The sequence below is a fragment of the Mesoplodon bidens genome (assembly GCF_964165515.1).
Source record: "Mesoplodon bidens genome assembly, chromosome: 12".
Taxonomy (NCBI): domain Eukaryota; kingdom Metazoa; phylum Chordata; class Mammalia; order Artiodactyla; family Ziphiidae; genus Mesoplodon; species Mesoplodon bidens.
Window position 1 is genome coordinate 36,803,765 of NC_138168.1, and position 22,104 is coordinate 36,825,868.

The following is a 22,104-nucleotide window of genomic DNA, read 5'->3' on the forward strand; positions in this document are numbered from 1 at the left end:
ATCACGACAGCCTCCTTACCAAACTGTAGTATATATATTAAATCAGTGATTCTCGAAGTCTGGTCTAGAATCTCCAGGATCCTTTCAGGAGGTCCATGAAGCCAAAACTATTTTCATAATAACACTAAAATAGTCTTTGCCTCGTTCATCCTCATCCTCCCACGAGTATAAAGTGAGTGGAAATTTCCAGAGGCTACATAATGTGTAATATCAGAACAGACTGCATGCAGAAGCACATATGGGAATCTAGCTGTCTTATATTAAACTAGACATTGAATTGATTTGAAAAAATGTCATACAATGCCATTCTTCTTCCTATATTTTTTATTTCAGAGAAGTTACTTTTCATAAAAATGCTACTTAATGTAACAGATTTAGTGTTATTAGTATTAATGTAATAGATTTAGTTACTTATATTAATGTAATAGATTTAGTATTATTTTATATATTATTATTTTAGTATTATTTTAATAAATACAATATTTAATAATATATTAAAAAAATTTTTTTCTTTTTTTTTTTTTTTTTGCGGTACGCGGGCCTCTCCCTGTTGCAGCCTCTCCCGCTGCGGAGCACAGGCTCCGGACGCGCAGGCTCAGCGGCCATGGCTCACGGGCCCAGCCGCTCCGCAGCACGCGGGATCTTCCCGGACCGGGGCACGAACCCGTGTCCCCTGCATCGGCAGGCGGACTCTCAACCACTGCGCCACCAGGGAAGCCCTTGTTTTAATTTTTAATACAGTAAATATCAATAGAGCATATTGATAAACAACATAAGGAAAACTCTATGAGATCCTCTGTAATTTTTAAGAGTGTAAAGGAGTTTTGAGAACAAAGTTTGGGAACTACTGTATTAAACTATGCTAATTACTCTATCAAAATTTCAAAGGATGCTGGAAGCATCTATAATGCAAATAAGTACTAAAAAAATAGTCTTCCCTCAGAAGACATTCTAACCAAGTAAGTCCTAATTTTTAGGATCAGGCACATATCTGGAACAGGGCTAGGTTCAGGACTGAACTCACATGGGTCAATAACACCATCTGCATAGAGTCAAGAAATAATGCTAAGAGCAAATGTAAAATTAGAAATGCTATAAAGAATGAACCCCAGCTGTACAACCACGAACTATGATAATATCAATAACTCAAAATTCACTTTTCCAAAGAACTTGTTACACAACTCTATCAATGCTTACATCAATATCGATAACTGCAAATAGCACTTAATATTGAAATAATACCAAGAGATATGTATATTCCATCTCCAATATTCCCAAGTATTTTCCTATTAACACCTTTTCTATTTTACCAATAACTTTTAAAATCAGAACTCACTTCAAAAACTCAATTCAAAAGATTTTCTTTAAAATAGTGAGACTTAAAAAAGCAAAGCAGAAAAAAATAGCAGTAAAAATAATAATTCTCTGAATTAAGACCCAGCCTCCAAGCATCATTTTATTAATTACTTGAAACATCTATATATAACAAGGCATAGATAAAAATTTATTTACTGATCTATCAGGTATACACTCTAATAAAACTTTGATATATGGAAATAGCTAATTCCCTAAATTAATTCTCCTCTGCGGGGCGGGGGGGGGACCTAGATTTTTTTCTACATTCCTGATACTCCATGTGATTTTAAAATTCTTAATTTCAATAATAACAATAACAAAAATAATCACAGCTACCATGTAACGAGTATTTATTAAATGCTACTTATCATCTCACACATGGTATCTCATTTAAGGCTTATACCAATTCTATAATCTACACATTCTTTTTATCCTGAGAGAACCCAGCAAAAAAAGCCTCTAGGGGATTCAATTACCTGAACTCTCACTACCAAACTGTGGGAAAGGAAAGACTTCTGATTTCAGTCTCTGCCGTTTCTACAACAATATGCCACCTCTCTTAATCCTTCATCAAATATGTTACTCATCCAGTATTAAAACTGGGCTGACATTATTTTAAATTTATATCAGATAATGAATATAATGCCAGTAATTGAGAGCAAAACTGAACTTTTCATGTGACGGTAAGAGTAATTCATCATTTTGAATAACATAACCAAATGGTGGCATAGAAAGAAATTAAAATAATGTTTCCTTTGTGTGATATAAAAAACTTATAAAGACAATTATTTATTGAACAAGTAGTATAAAACAGTCCAATTACTTCTAGATCAGTCTGTTTTTCAAAGCTTACTCTTTCAATCATAGAAACTAGTCAAAAATATTCTTCTAAATCAGTAAGTCATTCAGTATATAGATAAAATTTCTAATGTTTTGAAGTTTATTATATTTTCATCAAAGAACTCATAGAAATATATAATGCTGTACAAATGTAAAGTTATTACTAGATTAACCATATAATTTATCATTCAAACCTATATACTTTTTGAAGATGAGACACTACTAACTATTACAATGTAACAACAGGTTTAACCAGAACTGTCCCAGTAACCAGGACTTGTGGACACCCAAACTATTGCCCTAGACTCTTCTACTATTCATGACACCCACAGTCCTCCTACAACTACGTAGTGGAAAGATACGCATGCCTACTATGTAAAACCATTTGGCTACATATTTGACCACTGTAGCACAATATTAAAGAAATACTTTCTTTGCCAGCCACCCATATTTTAAAAGGCTATTTCATTAAGATAATTCACATTAAGATAAAACTGCAATTACTTCAACTATACCTCATCCTGAAGTTCATCACCACTTTTAACAGAAGCAAGCATATCATATAAAGTACAGCAAAGATCTTCTATTCTTGTTGCTTCGGCCATTTCATTTAAAGTTGCATTTAAGTACTTCTCAACTTCACACCACAAAAAGGAGTCGTTTGCTTTCTCCACAGGCTTGAGGTCTGGGGCGGAATGTTCCTGAAAATGGTCAGTCAGAAACTTCTTGTAATCCAAACTTATAGTTTTCTGGGATTCACCATTTATTGGCAGCTCATCAAAGTGGTCCAAATCATGCATGTCAAATGAAAATGCTAAATTTTTACCAAATAAAACTCTATCACCATATTCATCTGTTGTCATCTGGACGAGAGCAGTAAGACTGTCTTTACAAAAACGAGAAGTAATTCGATTAGTAGCATTACAAGCTGCAGTGGCAGATGATGAGGGAAAGGGACCAAACATCTGTTTGATAGCCTTTGTCTCCTTGTGACCAACAGAGTCCTTCAAGTGAAATGTCTTGAAGAGAAATGCAGCCGCACTTTCAATTGCTTCTTTCCCATTATCCGTTCCAACTATTCAGACAAAAGAAACAGCATTAGCTCAAATGGATCATGGTTGAAGTTTCCATTTTCAAAGAAACTACTAAATCTTCCTCTGAGTAAATCCAACAGTGAAAACAGACTGACATTTTGCTATAGATGGATAAAGATAACAAATTCAGGAACAGGAAAATCCCTTTAAGTCCATTCCCAAATTCCCAAAGAATTGTATTAGGTAAATAACCCATTATCAGTGTTATAGCAAAGTAATTACCTACAACAACCCCTTACCTCTTTCTAAAAACAATTTGAAGCATTAGCTAAATCTTATTTAAAACCAAATTTTAAAAACTGATTTGATGAGCTAGTTAAATAAGTAAAGTGCAGCGCTTCCCTGGCGGCATAGTGGTTGAGAGTCCGCCTGCCGATGCAGGGGACACGGATTCGTGCCCCGGTCCGGGAGGATCCCACATGCCGCGGAGCGGTTGGTCTCGTGAGCCATGACCGCTGAGCCTGCGCGTCCGGAGCCTGTGCTCCGCAACAGGAGAGGCCGCAACAGTGAGAGGGCCCCGTACCGCAAAAAAAAAAAAAAAAAAAAGTAAGGTGCAAAAAAAGTCTGAATTATAGACTTTTGGAGCTGGAAGGAAGCCTCACAAATCCATAACTTTCTTTCCACGTACTATACATCTGAGATGGCAAGAAATAAATTTACATAGTTTTCATTCAAAAATATTTAATATGTAAATCAACTACACTTCAATAAAAAATAAAGTTTTAAAAACAGTTAATACCTTTTCTACAAGGGTAGAAAGGTCAAGGATGAACATAAAAAGAATCTTTTAAAATAAAGTCAGCCATATTACACATTTTCTTTTAAATTTTGCTCTTGAGAAGAGGCCAGAAGTAAATTCTTACTAAAGTAAGAGGAAGTAAAAAGGAGCAGCCCCTAATTTCTTTAAGGCATTAATATCTCATATCTGATTCTCTTAAATAAAAGAAGAACCTGTATCTGTGTCATAGAATTCAAAGAATATTCGAAGAGCAGAAAAAAGGAAGTTCAATCTTGAAAAGGTCCCAAAAGTCAATGGGACTTACCTAAAGTAATATTGGTAAAGTTAGCAATAATATAATTAACACCATCATCTTCCTGAAACCATGGCTCCAATCACATTAATCACAAATCTTGAGCAGCTTACGATATAGTTCAGAAATTCAATCCAAACTCCTATACTTTGTTTTCAAGTCATGCCAGGAACTGACCCCATTCTTTTTTTCCAGCTTTACTGGCTATTATACATTTCCTGCTCCAGCCAACAAGAATTTCTTAACATCCAAAACCCAGATCCTGTTCTATTCTATGCCTATTTCCTATGCCTTTATTTTAATCTTCCCCAAGGTCTCTGATTATTCAAATACTAGCCACGTTTCAGAATCCAGCTCAATTGCCTCTTTCAAAGTGAGGATAATACTGTGTACATTGCTGTATTCCCTCACTGTTACCTAGCCCAAAATAGGTGTCTCAGCAGAGATTTAAACTGTTGAATTGAAGTGAACCCAGGCCTCAATGACACCAAACTAGTGTTCCTACATTATACCACATTGCCTGAGTAACTTTTTATTGTTACTTCTTATTGTTTTATTTCATTTGATATTTACAAATGTGTGTAGAAGACTAACAGTTTATGTAAGTGAAGATAAGCAATTTTACAATGTATGTCTGTTATTTAATTCTTTAAGTATGAAGTCTACTTTTACGATTATAACGAATTTATAAAACACCATCTGACATATAATTATTCTTTTAGTATTTAGGAGAATACATGACTAATGCTTTTGAATTAATTAATTGAATAGGATTTGTGTATATTTTACTTATTCAGTCTACATACGAGGTTTGGAGAACTTAGGTTTTGGATAACTTAGGGATTGTGATAACTCTACAGATAATTCAAGAGGTTTGGGACTACCGAAGTCTGACCAAAACTGGAATTCACATTTACAAATTCATTCTTTATCTAACATTGTAAATGTTACTCTTTGGTAAAGATAGTATCATTTTGCATCTTGGGATTTTCCTTAAACAACTTACTAAGAACTTTTACATTAAATTATCTCAATTCTTCCTAACAAAATTATCTCCATCTTTTAGATGCTAAAATAGAGACTCAGAATGAAATTTGGGAGAGATCAAACAGCTATTTAGTTATTAAACAAGATTCAAAGAAATCTTCTAACTCCTAAAAAAAGTTATTTCTACTACACTACACTTCTAGAAAGTAGATTTATCTCTAATTCTCATTTAATAAACAAATAAATAATCACCACCGTAGGAAATAAATACATTTAAGAATAGTCAATTTATTACCAAAAGTGGAATTAACTTAAATACCTATCATTAGGTGACTGGTTAAATTATGTTACAGCCATACATTACATTCATTAAACATAATGCAGTGGATCCATATATCTTGCCTCCACAAGATAACCTCCACAATACATTAAGTGAGGAAAAAAAAAAGTAAGTTATGAGTTCACTTCTGAAGAAAAAAAATAACTGCAGATTCATAAAACATCTACAAAGATCAAAACCAATTTTCTCAAGGTTTCAAATGTTTAATTTGAGCCCTTTTGTAATCTACAAAATTTCAAAAATAACAAATACTTTAAACTCTTAAGCCTAGTTCGGTAAGGGTGGTTCATACATGTGAATATCCTTGCCTAACTACTAATTTTTCTGCACAACCTACTCCATCCCATCTCTGTGCTGGGCTGCTAAGAACGGACACGTGTCCACACCACAAAGGGGTTTCTCAAAACTGAATCTCTGCAGCGCGCTACTTGAGAGTCTGGGAGTTCCAGTTTTTCAGAAGCATTAGCAAACAGCATTTGTTGCCACTGCTGGCTCTCCAACAAAGAAAAAGACGATCACATTTTGAAGCTAACGGCAAAGTGACGACTTCGATGGCGCCGCATAAAGGCGATCGCACACGCGTCTTCCAGCCCGGAGCCGAGACGCGGTTGCGGCGCGCCGTCCTCACGCGATGACGTATCACCATAGGGGAGCGGCAGTCAGAGGACCCCCGATAAGAAGGCAGCTCAGGATGGAGCAGAGAACTTTAGGCCCAAGGAGGGCAGCGACAAAGGCGCCCCCCCCAATTTGCTAGTACAGCTCCCCCATCAAGCGGTCTTTTGATGACTGAAATGTGAGGGGTGTCTGTAAAGCAGAGAAAAGATCTGAAGGGAATGAATGCAATCACATGTCTGATTTGTCAAAGGTCTGGCAGGCCCCAACCTACTCTCAACAAAATGGAACCTAAACGCTTCTCTGCTGCTCCGCTTCTCCACGAGCCGGCTGAACCAGCACACAAATTACTGACCACATTGAAAGGGGGGAGGGGGGCGCTGGGAAAATGTGTGTGGTACACTTCCAGAGTAGAAATTTTGAATAAGTAGCCGTGTTCTTGCTTTCTCACACACTATATCCAAAAATGGAACTCGTTAGATTAACCATGATCTTGTTCACAAATAACCACTTTTTCCCCCCATTTCCTTTTACATTTTAAGTACAATTTAGTAACAAGTAATCTTTTAAATGATTATTAGGCTGAAACTCTTCAGTCAATTACACCACTGACTGTGCTAATCTTTCTGAGAGGAATAGGGATTTTAGGAAATTAGTTTTGTCCTCAAAATAAGGTCTCAGTAAAGAATAAAATATACATTAAATAATCAATTGACTAAAGTTTGAATGAAACTTAAGATCTCCAAACCTTTAAGGAAGCTAGTCTAGTTACCTACCACTTGAACATCTAATTTTCTATACATAAAACACTGGTGCTGTAGCCCAGAAAACTGGCTCTATGCACCTAGCACTTCAACTGCAATACATTTAAAGAGATATGCTTAAAAGGTCACTAGAATACTTTTTATTAATAATAAATTATTATTGCCCTGCCTGCTTTACAGTTATATTGAGAGCAAATGAGATGTATGTGAAATGTAAAAGTGTAAAGATATAATTAGTAACTGATTATTGTAACATAAAACAAATTTGTAAAATTAGAGTTGAGTAGTGACAATCAAATCATCCTCAACACACAATTTACTTATATACTTTTCTTTTGATTGCAAAATATTAAGAATTAAAAGGCTGTAAATTATAACTTTTTAGCTGCCTACCTTTATAGTTGAGGAATTCTTTAAAAAGGATGAGTAGGAAATTTTAATTGAAAAATGAATAAAAATATCCATCAACTGTTTACATCCTTAATTGCTAAATATTCAATTTAGAAGTTGTCAACAAATGATTTCCTTGACAAATTAATTCTTCAATGTGTAGGATAAAGTATTTTACAAATTTATTTTTTCATGTTATGGCCAAACTTTAAATGTCCATTTTACCCCGACACTTGATCTGTAACTGTAAATACCAATATATTATAACCCTGCATCACATTATTAACTTAAACTCATTCCATTTGTTAAAAATACCAGCAAGGCAGGCAAGTGGATATAAACATTTTATACTTGAATAGAGATTAGCTAACTGATAGTTATGATGATTTATTTTACAAATATGTAAAATACTTGTACCAGCAACTTTCCTAGGACAGCATTACATATAAAAAAGTACAAAAATGATTCAACTTAAACATAACTATCCCATAATCTCATCATTTTTTCCCTCTTACATATTTGTGTCCACTGCCTGTTAATGTACTTTTTTTGTAACAAGTATATTATCTAAAGTTGTCACATGAACCTTACAAACATTCTCCTCATTTTACAGAGAAACACAGACATAGAAAGGTTAAATAACTGAAGTTTATTCCTCCAAAAGGACTTCAAGTAGTGAGACATTCAGCCATGTCTCACTACTTGAAGTCCTTCATGATAAATCAAGTATCCTTAATATCTGTGGGCCAGTTTTTGGACTCTCTTCCATCTGGTTTATTCATCTATCCTTGGATCAATACTTCACTGTCGAAATTACTGATCTTTATAATAAGTCAATATCCAGAGAGTAAGCTCTCCCTCTTTGTTTCTCAAGGTTGACTTGGCTGTTCTTCACCTTTGAATTTCCACATAACTTTCAGATTACCTTGTAAATTTCTACATTCAAACACATACCCACAAACACAAACCTGCTGAGATTTTGACTGGGATCACATTGAATCTGTAGATCAATTTGGGTAAAAATGATATCTTTATAGTAGTGAGTGTTTCAATCCTTTGTATATCCCTCCATTTATTTAGGGCATCTTTAATTTCTCTCAATAATATTTTAGTTTTCCAAGAGGAAACCCTGCTCACCTTTTGTTAAATTTACTTCTAGGTATCTGATGATTTTTTTTTTTTTTTTTTTTTTTTTTGTGGTATGCAGGCCTCTCACTGTTGTGGCCTCTCCCGTTGCGGAGCACAGGCTCCAGACACGCAGGCTCAGCGGCCATGGCTCACGGGCCCAGCCGCTCTGCGGCATGTGGGATCTTCCTGGACCGGGGCACGAACCCGTGTCCCCGGCATCGGCAGGCGGACTCTCAACCACTGCGCCACCAGGGAAGCCCTCTGATGATTTTTAATACTTTTGAAAATGGCATTTTTGAAAATTTGCTGCTCGTAAGTAGAAATAAAATTGATTTTTATACTGACCTTGCTAAATTCATTTTCTAACAATAGAGTCATATGACTAACGGCAGTTTTTTCAATCTTTATACTCTTTCTTTTTCTTGCTTTATTACATCAGCAAGGACCTTTAGTACAGTGAGAAACAGAAGTGATGATAGGCATTCTTCTCTAATTCGCCATCTCAAAAGAGAATATTTTTCAACATTGTAATGTTAAATATAATGTTTGATCTAGGGTTTTTTATAGATACCCTTTAGCAAATTAAGGAAGTTCCTTTTCCATTCCTAGTTAGCTAAGTATTTTTTTAATCGCAATTGGATTTTAGATATTCGTAAAATGCTTTTTCTTCATCTACTAAATAATCATATGACTTTTAAACCTTTATTGCTTTACATGAATCACACTATTTTTCCCATTTAATAATTTAATAGTTAACATTTTGTGCATTCACATGCACTTGCGCCCTCTCTCTCACATGTATTTCTTTAACTGATCCACTTGACAGTATATTGCAGTCTTCATGACACTGAGATTTAGGATATCTTACATAGCCACACCACCTATCTCACCTAAGATCTTACCTAATACTACCGAATGATACCCAACACATATTCAAATTTCTACAATGGCCCCAAATATATCTTTATACTTCTTTTCTGTTTCAGGATTAAATCAAGGATAGTATATTACATTTGATTATTATATGCCTGTAACCTCCTTTAATCAACAATACCCTCCTTTCTAAATCACATTAAATGACCTTGCCCAGTAAAGCCAAAAAGGCACATAGATTTCTTTGTCTGAAGGTTGATAATTACAGATTCAATTTCTTTAATAGTCATATATTCAGATTTTCTATTTCCTCTTTTGTCCATTTTAGTCATTTTTGTCATTTTGGTCCTTTGAATCTGTCAAAAGCTTTGCTCATTGTCTCATCTTCTTCTTTTCCATCTGGCCTCCTCTTCCAGAATGGACAGTCACCTTTAGGAAAAAGTGGCCCAAATGAGGGTCATGCTTTTGGGGTTTATTCCTGCTTCTAGATCTTGGCCCTATAATTCTTCACTGGTTTGGTAGTATGCTGATGCAGTCAAACAAATTTTATGTTTTATAGTTTTTCTAGTTATTCTCAGCAGAGAGTTGTTCCAAATTACCTTGTCTGTCAATCTATGAAAAGTAGAACTCAACTTTTTTGGAATCCACAATTTTCAAGATAGCTATTTTTCACAAATACTTCTTAAAAACCTCCTGCCATATCCCATACACAACAGGCCTTTATTATTCTAAATGCCTACCCTTGTTTCCATAGACAGAATTGCCAGATCCTGCTAATACCTTCTTATACTTCCTTTTTCCAGTCATTACTTTATACACTGCTTTCCACTCTCAGTTTTGATTCCTCACTTTTTTATAGTAAAATCTTATTTCCTTGACAACTCAAAAAACATAATGAATTCCAAATTCCCTAAATCACACTTTGTAAGTTACTCCTGTCCTACCTTTTGGTTCATGCTTTTCTCAAAGATAGTTATTACAAGTAAAATGCATAAAAACACCAAAATCCAAATAAAGCAGGGGTTATAAATTAAAGAAGGCAAAATAAACGTGTCTGTGTATGGCAAAATAACTTGAACACTGAAAAAAAAAACAAAAACCTAGTTCAGTTCTGGCTGAGTCCTGATCTGTATTCAGGATTCAGAGTAAAATTATTAGATCATTCTGTTTGGCCTTAGGAGAGAGATTCACTTACAAAGCTGATTAGGGAACTGCTGGGTCTTTCTACTGATCTTTCCACCATTCTTGACCCCCATCCTACTTTCTATGTACTCTGTGAAAATCTTAGCCTCCTGAAATGATCATTTAAAACTCCAAATAACAGAAATACATGCCTAATACATAATGCATTTTACTGACTGTCATTCTCAATCTTGACCCCTTTATTTTCAAAACTGTTTTTACTTAGAGCACATAAAATATATTGACAAAGTTTCATTACGAGCAGAATATAGGTTAATATGACTATGCTTATCCTTCAAAATCCATGGAGGAGATAGCTATATCTACAATGAGTAATTAAATAAACTAAGATTAAGTGCCAAGAATACTATTTTTAAATAATTTATAGTATTTTCTCCCTGAAGCTAAGTTTTATTATTAAAATGGTCTTTGTGGGGAGAATGAAATTATAAAAAGGTATAAGAATATATCAAATATAAATATGAGAGGAAAATAAGTGCTTTAAAATTACAAAAATTTTTAAAAAGCTACCACTTGTAAGACATTGTCAGCATCAGAGGTAGTAGAGACCATGGTTGACTTTTAGTTGGATTCTCAATACTTCATTTACTTATTGAAAAAATGTGTATCCCTTGCACCACATTAGGCACTGGAGTACAAAGACACTGTGATTCCTAGAATCCCTGTATCATCAAGGCATTCACAGTCCATGAGGGAGAGGACAGAGGTAAATATCAAATAATGAGAAAGTACTCTAAAAAATATAGAATAGATGCCATTCTAATGGAACACTGTCTACTAACACTGGAAAGGAATAACAAAGGACATGGATGAAGTTAGGCCATTTCTTCAGAGATGAGAAGCATTTTACCAGATGATCACAATTGGGAAAGTTATGCTAACACATAATGACAGAGAGACTGCTTAGGAAAGTAAGATAGTAAACATTATATATGTTAGGAACAAAGGTTGCATGTGACAGAATGGCAAGGAGATGAAAAGGTAAATTATTTCAATTCATAAAGGAACTTTTCCCATTCTAAGGAATTTGGTCTAAAGAGCAAGCTGGGAATAAAAATGAGCTTTGCTTCTTATAACAATCAGTCTAAAAAAAAAAAAAAAGATAAGTCTAGTGACTGTGAAGAAGTTGAATAAGAAAGGAAGGGTGAGGCGATAGGCTACTGCAGTAGTTCAGACATGCTATGGTAAAAGCCTAAACTAGGGCAAATATGTAGATGGAGTTAATTTGAGAATATCTGAAAAGTAGACTTTGACAGAACATGATCTCTAACTACAAGAAAAGGAAAGAATTTAGGATTTCCATCATGTTTCCATTTCAGAATTTTGGTCTAGACCTACCTGTACCACAAATCAACCACTGGATTCACTTAACCTTCAAGGACCCTGTTTCTTCACATACAACATGAAGGGATTGGACAAAATGTTCCCTGATGTCCCCTCCAGCTTAAAATACCTATTACTCTGACTGGTCAATACACATGTACCTCATACTACTATGCTCAACTGAAATATAAGTGATTGTTCTTTTTACTTTATTCTCTTGCTCCACGTTTTTAACACAATTACACCAAAATTACCTGTGCTAAAAGAATGATATAAGAGAAAACACAAAGACATTTTTTCCATAAGACTAATCATTTCAATGCTGCTAGTTTTAATTACATTTCCAGTATCAGCAGTATTTTCATTCAGACAGAGTGGATGACTACTAGTCAACTACTAGTTTCACTAATAGTTTTTCAACTTAAACACACCATTAAAAAGTAGATATAACATAGCATTTTCCTAAATACAACCCTAAGATTTTATGTCATGAAAATATTCTTTTGAGACATTACATCTCAAAATAATCAATTATTAAACACGTCAGTCAATAGATTAGTTCCTGAGTATGACTCAGATGCTTTGCTAACAGGCAAAACTCCTAGAATTATGTTTAATGATCGGCTATTTAAAACAATAAGTTTTGACTTTTCAGAGATATTTGGGGAAAGTAGTCTAAAGAATAACTTATTTTTTAATAACCTTAATTTCCACATCATTTAATAAAGAAATATTTAGTCATGGTACTGAATAAGCTCAATACTTTATACTGTTTTTACTAAATATTCTGAGGTATTTTCATAATAAAATTAAAGGAAGGATATTACAGTTTTTGAAAACTGCTTAAGTCAGACCACCCCGCCCCACCGACAAATAATTCTAACATCTTAGAAATGAAGACAGTGAAGCCCAGAAGGGTTAAGATTCTACTCAAGGTAATCTAGATAGATTGGAGACTGCATTTTTGCTACTACTTTCTAATGAACCTAACTGCCTCAGTATTCTTAAAACATAAAGTCTATGTCAAATGCTGTCACAAATCACATCAGTGTGCTCTATTTTCCCTAGGCTTAGTAAGTAATCTCAATTCTTACCAAAGCCCTTGAACTTCAAAAGATCATCTAACTGCAAAAACATACATGACATTCATTTTGTACTTTCACAACTTAAATTATGGGGGCATTAAATTCAATATTATACTATACTACAAACCAATGATAATTAAGTAATACATCAAAGTCAAAATATGTGAATAATAAATTCAAAGATTTGATGATCATAAATAAAAAGTCTTCAAGTATACAAGATATAATAGAAACACCTTACAAAGTTGGTGAAGGGAAGAAAACTGCCAACCAGCATATGGTGAAGTTAGGATCTAAATTTACCTTCTACTAAGAAATCACCTGAGAAAACTTTTTCACTTATTTATCAAGTGAAATTTTATTAAGACCCTAAAATATACCAAGCACTATTCTAAGCACTGGGGATGGAGTGTGTTGGACAAGAAAAATAAGATCTTATTCTCATGAAACTTATATCCTAGTAGGTACTAGGATATAAGTTGCAAAACACAGGCAATAAACAAAGCAAAATATCAAATAATAAATGATATGGAGAAAATGTTACCGAGGGTTACAAGATAAAGAATGACTAGGTAACCACTTGAGATTAGATGATCAGTGAAGGCCTCATTAAGGAAATAATTTTTAGGTGAGCTCAGAATATCAAGAAAGGATGTACACACTCTAAGATTAGGACAGAAGAACATTCTCAGCACAGGAAACAGCACGTACAACGATCCCCAAATAGGCACCAACCTGGTGAGTTTGCAGAAGTAAGAAAAGGCCATGTGTCTGAAGCACAGTTAGTGAAAGCAAGGATGACTCAAGGTCAGAGAGAAAGGTGAAGGCCAGATCATACAGAGCCAAAGTTATCAGTCTGAACTTTTTATAGATAGAAACCTGAATTTGAAGTTAGAACTACAGTACTGTTAACTATGCTTTTTAATTATCAGTCTGGAACGGGACAATGCATTTTCATGAAGAAACTCAGATGTTTTACCAAAGAGTCACATGATTTGTTTTACTCTGTCTTCAATCTTGGGAAACTAACCTGTGTTAAGCACAGAGTGTTACAACCTCTAACTACAATTTCCTTCAAATGTAATCAAATGATGTAAATATTAGTGTGCAACAGGAATTGAAGAAAAGTTCAGCTTCAGTACTGGCCCTCACTGTGTGTTAGGTGGGCATCTTAAGGTTCCTTCCAACTACCTAAAATTTTTAATTTACCCTAATCCTTATTTCAATAAAGAGAGTGGTTTAAAACTCTAAATTCCTATAAATCCCTCAAGTTGACTGTATTATAATTACTAGTTTACTTTTGCCTCCCTGAATCCTAAACTCTTTGATAGATAAGACTGTCTCATAATTATGAATACTTCCCTGGAAATTTTAACCTTTCACTCTATAGCATATAGTTTAAAAGGAATCTATTTTTGAACTTTAGTGGCTTAAAAAAAATAACAAAATTATACCTATTTGTTTTGCAGCCTGCAATATATCTTTTAAGTCTTCATTTACACTTTGCATTTCACTCTTCTCCAGCTTTTCATTCAAAAATTTTACAATCTTCATCCATGTCAGGTCCAAACCTACAATTTGTTCATGAAGTTTAGACCGCTTCAACTGAAACAGACAGAATAATACAGAAACATACTGATTAAAGGTTTTCTCAAATCTATCATTTATTACATATATTTTGCATTACATTATACAACTTGGCACTACCCACAAGAATTCAAAATTGTATCTACTCACATCCAAATTTACAGCTCCCAGAAGAAGCTTTATTTAACTGTGATTTAAAAGAATCTCATTTGTTTAAAGATATGTTTTTAAAAAGCTTCTTTTTTTTACAGTTTAATCACAATGAATACTCATTATGAAATCATTTTCATACGGCAAAGTAAAAAGCAAAAAGTCCAACATCCAGATAACAATCGGTAACACCCCACATACCTCTTTTCCATTTTCCTGCTCGTTTTTTTTAAATTTATTTTATTTATTTATTTGTTTGTTTGTTTGTTTTTGGCTGTGTTAGGTCTTCGTTTCTGTGGGAGGGCTTTCTCTAGTTACGGCAAGCAGGGCCCACTCTTCATCGCGGTGCGTGGGCCTCTCACTATCGCAGCCTCTCTTGTTGCGGAGCACAGGCTCCAGACGTGCAGGCTCAGCAGTTGTGGCTCACGGGCCCAGTTGCTCCGCGGCATGTGGGATCTTCCCAGACCAGGCCTCGAACCCGTGTCCCCTGCATTGGCAGGCAGATTCTCAACCACTGCGCCACCAGGGAAGCCCCCTCCTGCTCGTTTTAACATAGCTTAAACCATACTGTATATAAGAACTTTATGGGATGCTTTTTGATGAAAGGCATTTAAAGAAAATAAGACTCCTATGACAGGTTCAATATATTCAAATCAGTATTGCTTTCCTAAGTCTGATCCTAGAACAAGTTAGGCATCCAGGAGATTCTTATCTATACACACACTTTCCTTGAGACTATAAATCCTTCCATTCTCAAGAACTGACACAGAAAGCAATAAAAATTTTACTTCACATCATTGGACTTGATCCATGGATTAAACTTCATGACGTCTTGTGACCAAATGGAAAGTAGCGGGTCTGACAGAAAACTGTAATTTTGCTCTTGGTTCTATTGACAATATTCCTATTACTTTCATAATTCACTATTACTTCCCTGCCTCAGTTTGCTAAACTGAAATGGAGCTAATTAATCTGGGTTTAGGGGGAGGAAAACAGGCAAATGTAGAGATGAAATAAGACTGGCCCTAAGTTGAATTAAGTTGTTATAATGGGTCATAGGTACACAAAGCTTCACGTTACTTTTCTCTCTCTTTTGTATATGTTGGATATTTCCCAAGATAAAAAATTTCATTAAAATGAGGCCCATTATATCTGCCACTTTCTTTCCTCAGAGGGGGGATAAAGTGTTTAAAAGCCTACAAGAATAAATTAAATGACACGGGATGAGCATGTAGTCCTTATAACTTTCAAATTTTAAAATCTCCTGTTGCATCTCTTATATAAAATAACTTGTAGGGCTTCCCTGGTGGTGCAGTGGTTGAGAGTCTGCCTGCTGATGCAGGGGACACAGGTTCGTGCCCCGGTCCAGGAAGATCCCACATGCCGCAGAGTGGCTGGGCCCGTGAGCCATGGTCGCTGAGCCTGCGTGTCCGGAGCCTGTGCTCTGCAACGGGAGAGGCCACAACAGTGAGAGGCCCGCGTACCGCAAAAAAACAAAACAAAACAAAACAAAACTTGTAAAGGACCTTGGTTAGACGATGAGAGGAAATATTTCAAGTTTAAGATAGCAATATTAATTAACTGTATAGAATATATCCTTATTTTAATTGCTGTGAAAATGCAAAATAGCTCCCATCATAAAGAAGGTTAACTGTTTTGTGTATAGAAAAATTCTGTATCATTAGAGGAAAAATCTACCTAAAGACTGTTACAAATCTTTTTTTTCCTAGTATCAACCTTTCAGTGAAGCTATTAATTGTAAAACTGCATAAGGGGGCTTCCCTGGTGGCACAGTGGTTGGGAGTCCACCTGCCGATGCAGGGGACGCGGGTTCGTGCCCTGGTCCGGGAGGATCCCACGTGCCGCAGAACGGCTGGGCCCGTGAGCCATGGCCACTGAGCCTGCGCGTCCGGAGCCTGTGCTCTGCAGCGGGAGAGGCCACGGCAGTGAGAGGCCCGCGTACCAAAAAAAAAAAAACAAAAAACAAAAACTGCATAAGGGCTTTAAGCAATAAAATTCCAACCTACTAGGAAACAATGTTAATATTCTACAAGAGTCAAATAAGGAGTCAGAAAAGGGACTGCTGTTTTTTAAAAAACAGCATAGGGCCAGTTCCTTCATATACTAATATTAAATGGCTCATTCCTTCATATGCACAGTTCATGGACCTTTAGGCCTATTACATCCACAACCAATTATAAGGACAAGACAGAAGTGAATTATGAGACCAGCTACAGAGTTTAAGAGATCAATATTCACACTTGATAAGAATTTGACCAGAGATCTGAAAACTTACTCAGATTATCTAGAGGTAAATTACTAGATTAAATTACAAAATTAATTGAGGCAGGTATCTTAGGAACAGAAAAGTTAACGAAGGATTCAATATCATAGTTCTGTTTGTTCTCTTTCACAATAAACTTATAAGTGCTTAAGGTAAGTAAGTATTCCCATAGCAAACATCAATATGCACATTCCCCTTCTTGGTATAATACCAAAAAAGATAAAACTTTCCATTTTTAAAAATGCACACAAGGACTTCGCTGGTGGTCCAGTGATTAAGAATCAGCCTTCCAATGCAGGGGACGCGGGTTAGATCCCTGGTCGGGGAACTAAGATCCCGCATGCTGCGGGGCAACTAAGCCTGTGCAACACAACTAGAGAGCCCACGCACCAAACTACTGAGCCTGCATGCCACAACGAGAGAAGCCCGCGCGCCACAACAAAGACCAATGCAGCCAAAAACAAACAAAAAAAAGCACACATAATTGAGAAAAAGAATGCCAAATATTTGCCCGTCTCTTATGTTTATAATGGTTTTCATCTAAAAAGTTTACCTGTAAGTCAGTCACTTCTTCATTATAATTATCTTGCTTGGTGACATTTGAAAAGGAGCGCAAGGCTCCTGTGAGACGAGGTAAAGCCATCTATTATTCAATCAGTGATCCATACAACGAGAAACCTGAAACTGAAACAAAACAAGACGATATTTATCTGTAGAGAGGAGGTGGGAGAGGTAATCAAATTCAACAAATTAGCCTGTATAAGAAAAAAAGAAACCAATTAGTTAAAAGCAATTGCTACCAATGTTGAAAAATTCTCCTGACACATTTTCTACCCAAGTAGTTTATTTAATAATGCATTAGCTTATAGGTGAAAAAGAAACAGACAAAAGAAACCCCACTTGTTTGTGGGTACTACCATAACATTCCTTCAAATGAATTCTACCATTTCCTAAGTACAGGCGTCAAATACTGTATTACTACAGCCAATAATATTGAGAGAGATAAAAGCACCTGCCCACCTTTTCTCCAATTTCATTTTACACTCACTGATTTCATTTCACATTATCCCTTACTTTCAGTCTCACTGGCTTTTTCTCTTCTTAAAGTATCAAGCATGTTTCCACCTACTTGCATTTGCATTACTTGGAATGCTCTTCTGATCCTCATACAGCTGACTCCTTGACACAAAAGTCTTGGCTTAAAAGATGCCTCCTGAGATGGGGCCTTTCTTGACCACTCAGTCTTAGACAGGGCAGCTACCTGGTTACTGTCTATCATAGTACAAAATTTCAATTATTTTTATAGGCACTAATTCATATTTTACATTCTCTTATTTATTTACTTATTTATATATTGTCTTACCCCACAAAGAGTAGGCTTCATGACAAAAAAAAAAGACCTTCATTTCACTGATCTCCCCTAGCAAACAGAACAGTACTAAAATATTTTTGGCACTCAGTAACTATTTGGTTAATAATAAAAGGAAGAAAAATGGAGAAAAGGAGACCACGGTAACATGGAAACTGAAGAATGAGAATAGAATTAGAGCAGCTGAGGAAGGGGAGAATTCCCAGGGAAAGAAAGAAGTCAGGTAATCTGACCTAATCTCCTTGTTTATATGCTAACAACTAAACAACTAATCTTTTGGCAAGTAGACTAATTATATTTACTATGACGGGAGTCCTCATCTATGGAATACTCTTAGAGGGTTATCCTGGTTTAAGATAGCTTATTACAACAAAACTACAATGTTTATAAGGCATGACTCCCTGGAGAATGTCACATAAACTATGTAAGTCCCTAGGACAGTTCTCAAATAGGGATGATTTTGCCCCCGATGGGACATTTGGCAATATCTGGTGACACTTTGGGACATCACATCTGGGGGGTTGGGAGGGTACTACTGTTTTCTGGTGGGTAGAGGCCAGTGATGCTGCTAAACGTACTATAAGGCACAGGACAGCCTCCTCACAACAAAGAATTATCTAGCCCCAAATGTCAATAGTGCAGAGCTTATAAAAACCTACTCTAGTCTAAAATAGAGATGTTTTATAACCCAAACACTTCTCACAGTGTGAAAAGACCAACAAAACTCAATTAAGAGACCTCACTAATTGTTTGGGCCAAACAGCATGTGTCTATTGTGAGACTGAAAGAAAGAACAACTAGGGGAACATATAGGATGTCTCAGACCACTCCTTGTTTCTGCTCTTCTTGATTGCATATACCCTTTGAAGTTATTACAAAGATTAATACTTGGAAAAATCTCTGGCTCCTATATTAGTGTAATTAGATATAAAATAACTGTATGAAATGTTTAACAAAATAAGAGAGAAGTTAAAAATAATGAACAATAATAAAATGACTGGGCAAATTTGAAAATATAACTTTAAAAAAAAATCACACTTAAACAATCAATATATGAGTTAAACAATAGATTAAATACAGTGAAAAGTGGTGACCCAAAAGAGAGATCTGAAGAAATAACCCAGTATGCTGTTACAACTAGACAAAGTATACATTAAGTAGATCAAAGAGAAACAAGTCCAAATATATCGATACTCACAATAAATGTAAATGAATTAATCTTAACACCCAAAAGATTGACAGACTGAATTACTAAACAGCAATCAAGTAAACACTAGAGCTACACCTCAGAGAAAGGTTGAAAGTTAAGAGATAGAATAAGATCCTCCTGTAAATAACCAAAAGTAGCTGGTAAATAATATCTAAATAAATAATAATAATATTTGGTTAAATAATAACCAAAAGTAGCTGGTGGCTATACCAATAGTATCAGATCAGACAAAAAAAGACTCTAAAAATGAAAGGTATTATTAGGGATGGGTGAAAAAAACAAAACAAAACACTTCTCTACATAATAATAAAAGATACAGCTCACTAAGAAGGTATAAAACTTTTGAATTTGCATGCCCTGATGGAATAGCTTCAAAATAATTAAAACAAATAGACCTCCAAAAGAAAGTAACAAGTCCAACAGCAAAGTGAAAGTTCAATAATTGATTAACTATTGATAGGTCAAATCAACAAAAATTCAACAAAAAATAGGGAACTTGAGCCATGAAATTAGTAAATTTAACCTAACATATATGAAAATATATATTCTTTTCAAGTACACTTGTAACAATTTTAAATAGTCTATGTATACGAGGCCATAATGTAAATCTCAACAAATTTCAAAAAATAAGTATCATATAGATCAGGGGTCAACAAACTTTGCAGAAAGAGAGTAAATACTTAGGTTTGGCAGGCCACAGGCAGTCTCTGCTGTATAATCTTTGCTTTTTTTTTTTCTTTAAAAAACAAAACAAACAAAAAACACCATTCTTGGGCTCAGGGTGACCAAATTAGTCTGCTGACCCCTGATATAGCTCATATTTTCTGAGCAAAATACAATTAGATTAGAAATCAGAAACACAAAAGATTAAAAAACAGATGATTGCATTACAAATCTGTAAGGAAATGGTATGAGAATGGCTGGGGCAAAAAACGATGGATTATCCACACCACACTGAAGAACTTCAATCAGAAAAGTAAAATGATCCAATCTGCAAATAAACTCCCTAGCTAGCTGACTTCAAATTTCAAGTATCCATTGGGAATGAATTTAGGAGAGCATTTCTGGAAACAAGATGATTCAGAGAACCACACCTGGATTTTTCTAACACTGGATAACATACTTTCTGGAGCATCTGGAAGAAGAAATGAAAGCAGGAGTCAATGGACAGCAAAGAGACTCTCAAACTTTAGTGTGCATCAAAGTCACCAGAGGGCTTCTCAAATTGCTAAGCCCCACCACCCTATTCTTCACCTCCAAGTTTCTGATTCAGCAGATCAGATGGCACTGAGATGGGGCACAAAAATTTTATATTTCCAACAAATTCTCCAGTGATGCAGCAGGTCAAGGACCATACTTTGAGAACCAGTTTTAGAGATAGTATCTTTAATTCTGAAGTCACCATTCAATTTTGTCTCAAATCAATAGTAACCAAGGAGTTTCTGTCTATATTAAGAATTCGGTGGCTTGAGTTAGGTTGCACAATCTGCTTCCCAGCAGTTTTTCTCAACAAGGTCTTACTGAAAGTGAACTGAATGACTTTTTTCTCAATTCTCCTACAGATGGAACATAGTTAATATCATCCATTGAGAAGTAAAGCATACAATGTATGCCTTAGGGCACTGGAGTTTAAATTCTCTATCTAGATTGAGAGAATTCTACTCAAAGACAAGAACGCTATTCATGATGACTGACATTAAGTCAGAAGTCTTTAAAGAAAGGTCTTGACACTAAACTGAACAGTATTCTGCCTCGGAACCTACTTTTTAACCTCACACGTTAGTGCTTTCAAAATGTAGAATCAGAACAAGAGACATGGGATATATGGACTATTCTGCCTCAGGCAAGGTCTTATGAATTAACAAGTATTTGGGACCACTACTTTCATCATTTTGACATATCTCACAATAATCTGAATGTCCTGTCCCTCTCTTTAAAAAGCAGGCAGTAAGATTTCATTGATTTTTACTCTAATTCACAAACCTAACAAACCCTAACAAAACAAGATACCGCTCACACTGAAACTCTAAGAAGAGATCTAACAATGGGGCCTGGTAATGAGATCACACTGTTATACACTACACTAACAGGAAAACTCTAAAGCTTCCTGAGGGCTCATCAAAATAATCATTATGGATTTTACTTGTCAAAAACTGAAGTAAAGCACATTACTTGGTTTTCTAATTTGGTTTTATCTATTTTCTTCCTTCAGTTAAATGACCAACACTGTAAAATGTAACAGCTCATTTCCTCATAATCACCTATAAATCATTTATTCACAAATACTTGAGTATCTCCTACCTAGTAGGAACTGTGCTAGGCACTGAGTATAAATAAGGCTTACAGAACTCTATTCTTCAAAACTCACTGTATTCTGTACCAGTAAAAAGATCACCAACATTTAAGGGTATCTGAAATGTATAAAGGTCAAAATGAGAAAGCCAATTTTAAATCTTTGGTTATTCATTTAATCAGCAA

At 35.2% G+C, this 22,104-nt stretch overlaps 1 protein-coding gene across 1 annotated transcript in view; it reads right to left on the minus strand.

Annotated features, from left to right (window-relative positions):
* Nucleotides 1-22,104, minus strand: part of ASCC3 (activating signal cointegrator 1 complex subunit 3) — a 325,470-nt gene that overhangs the window by 282,009 nt on the left and 21,357 nt on the right. Inside the window, exons 2-4 of the mRNA XM_081251559.1 lie at nt 17,601-17,731; nt 14,481-14,631; nt 2,712-3,271 (exon numbers count right to left, since the gene is read on the minus strand). Coding sequence (XP_081107685.1) covers nt 2,712-3,271; nt 14,481-14,631; nt 17,601-17,690 — 801 coding nt within the window. The 5' untranslated portion in view covers nt 17,691-17,731. The remainder of the gene's footprint in view (nt 1-2,711; nt 3,272-14,480; nt 14,632-17,600; nt 17,732-22,104) is intronic.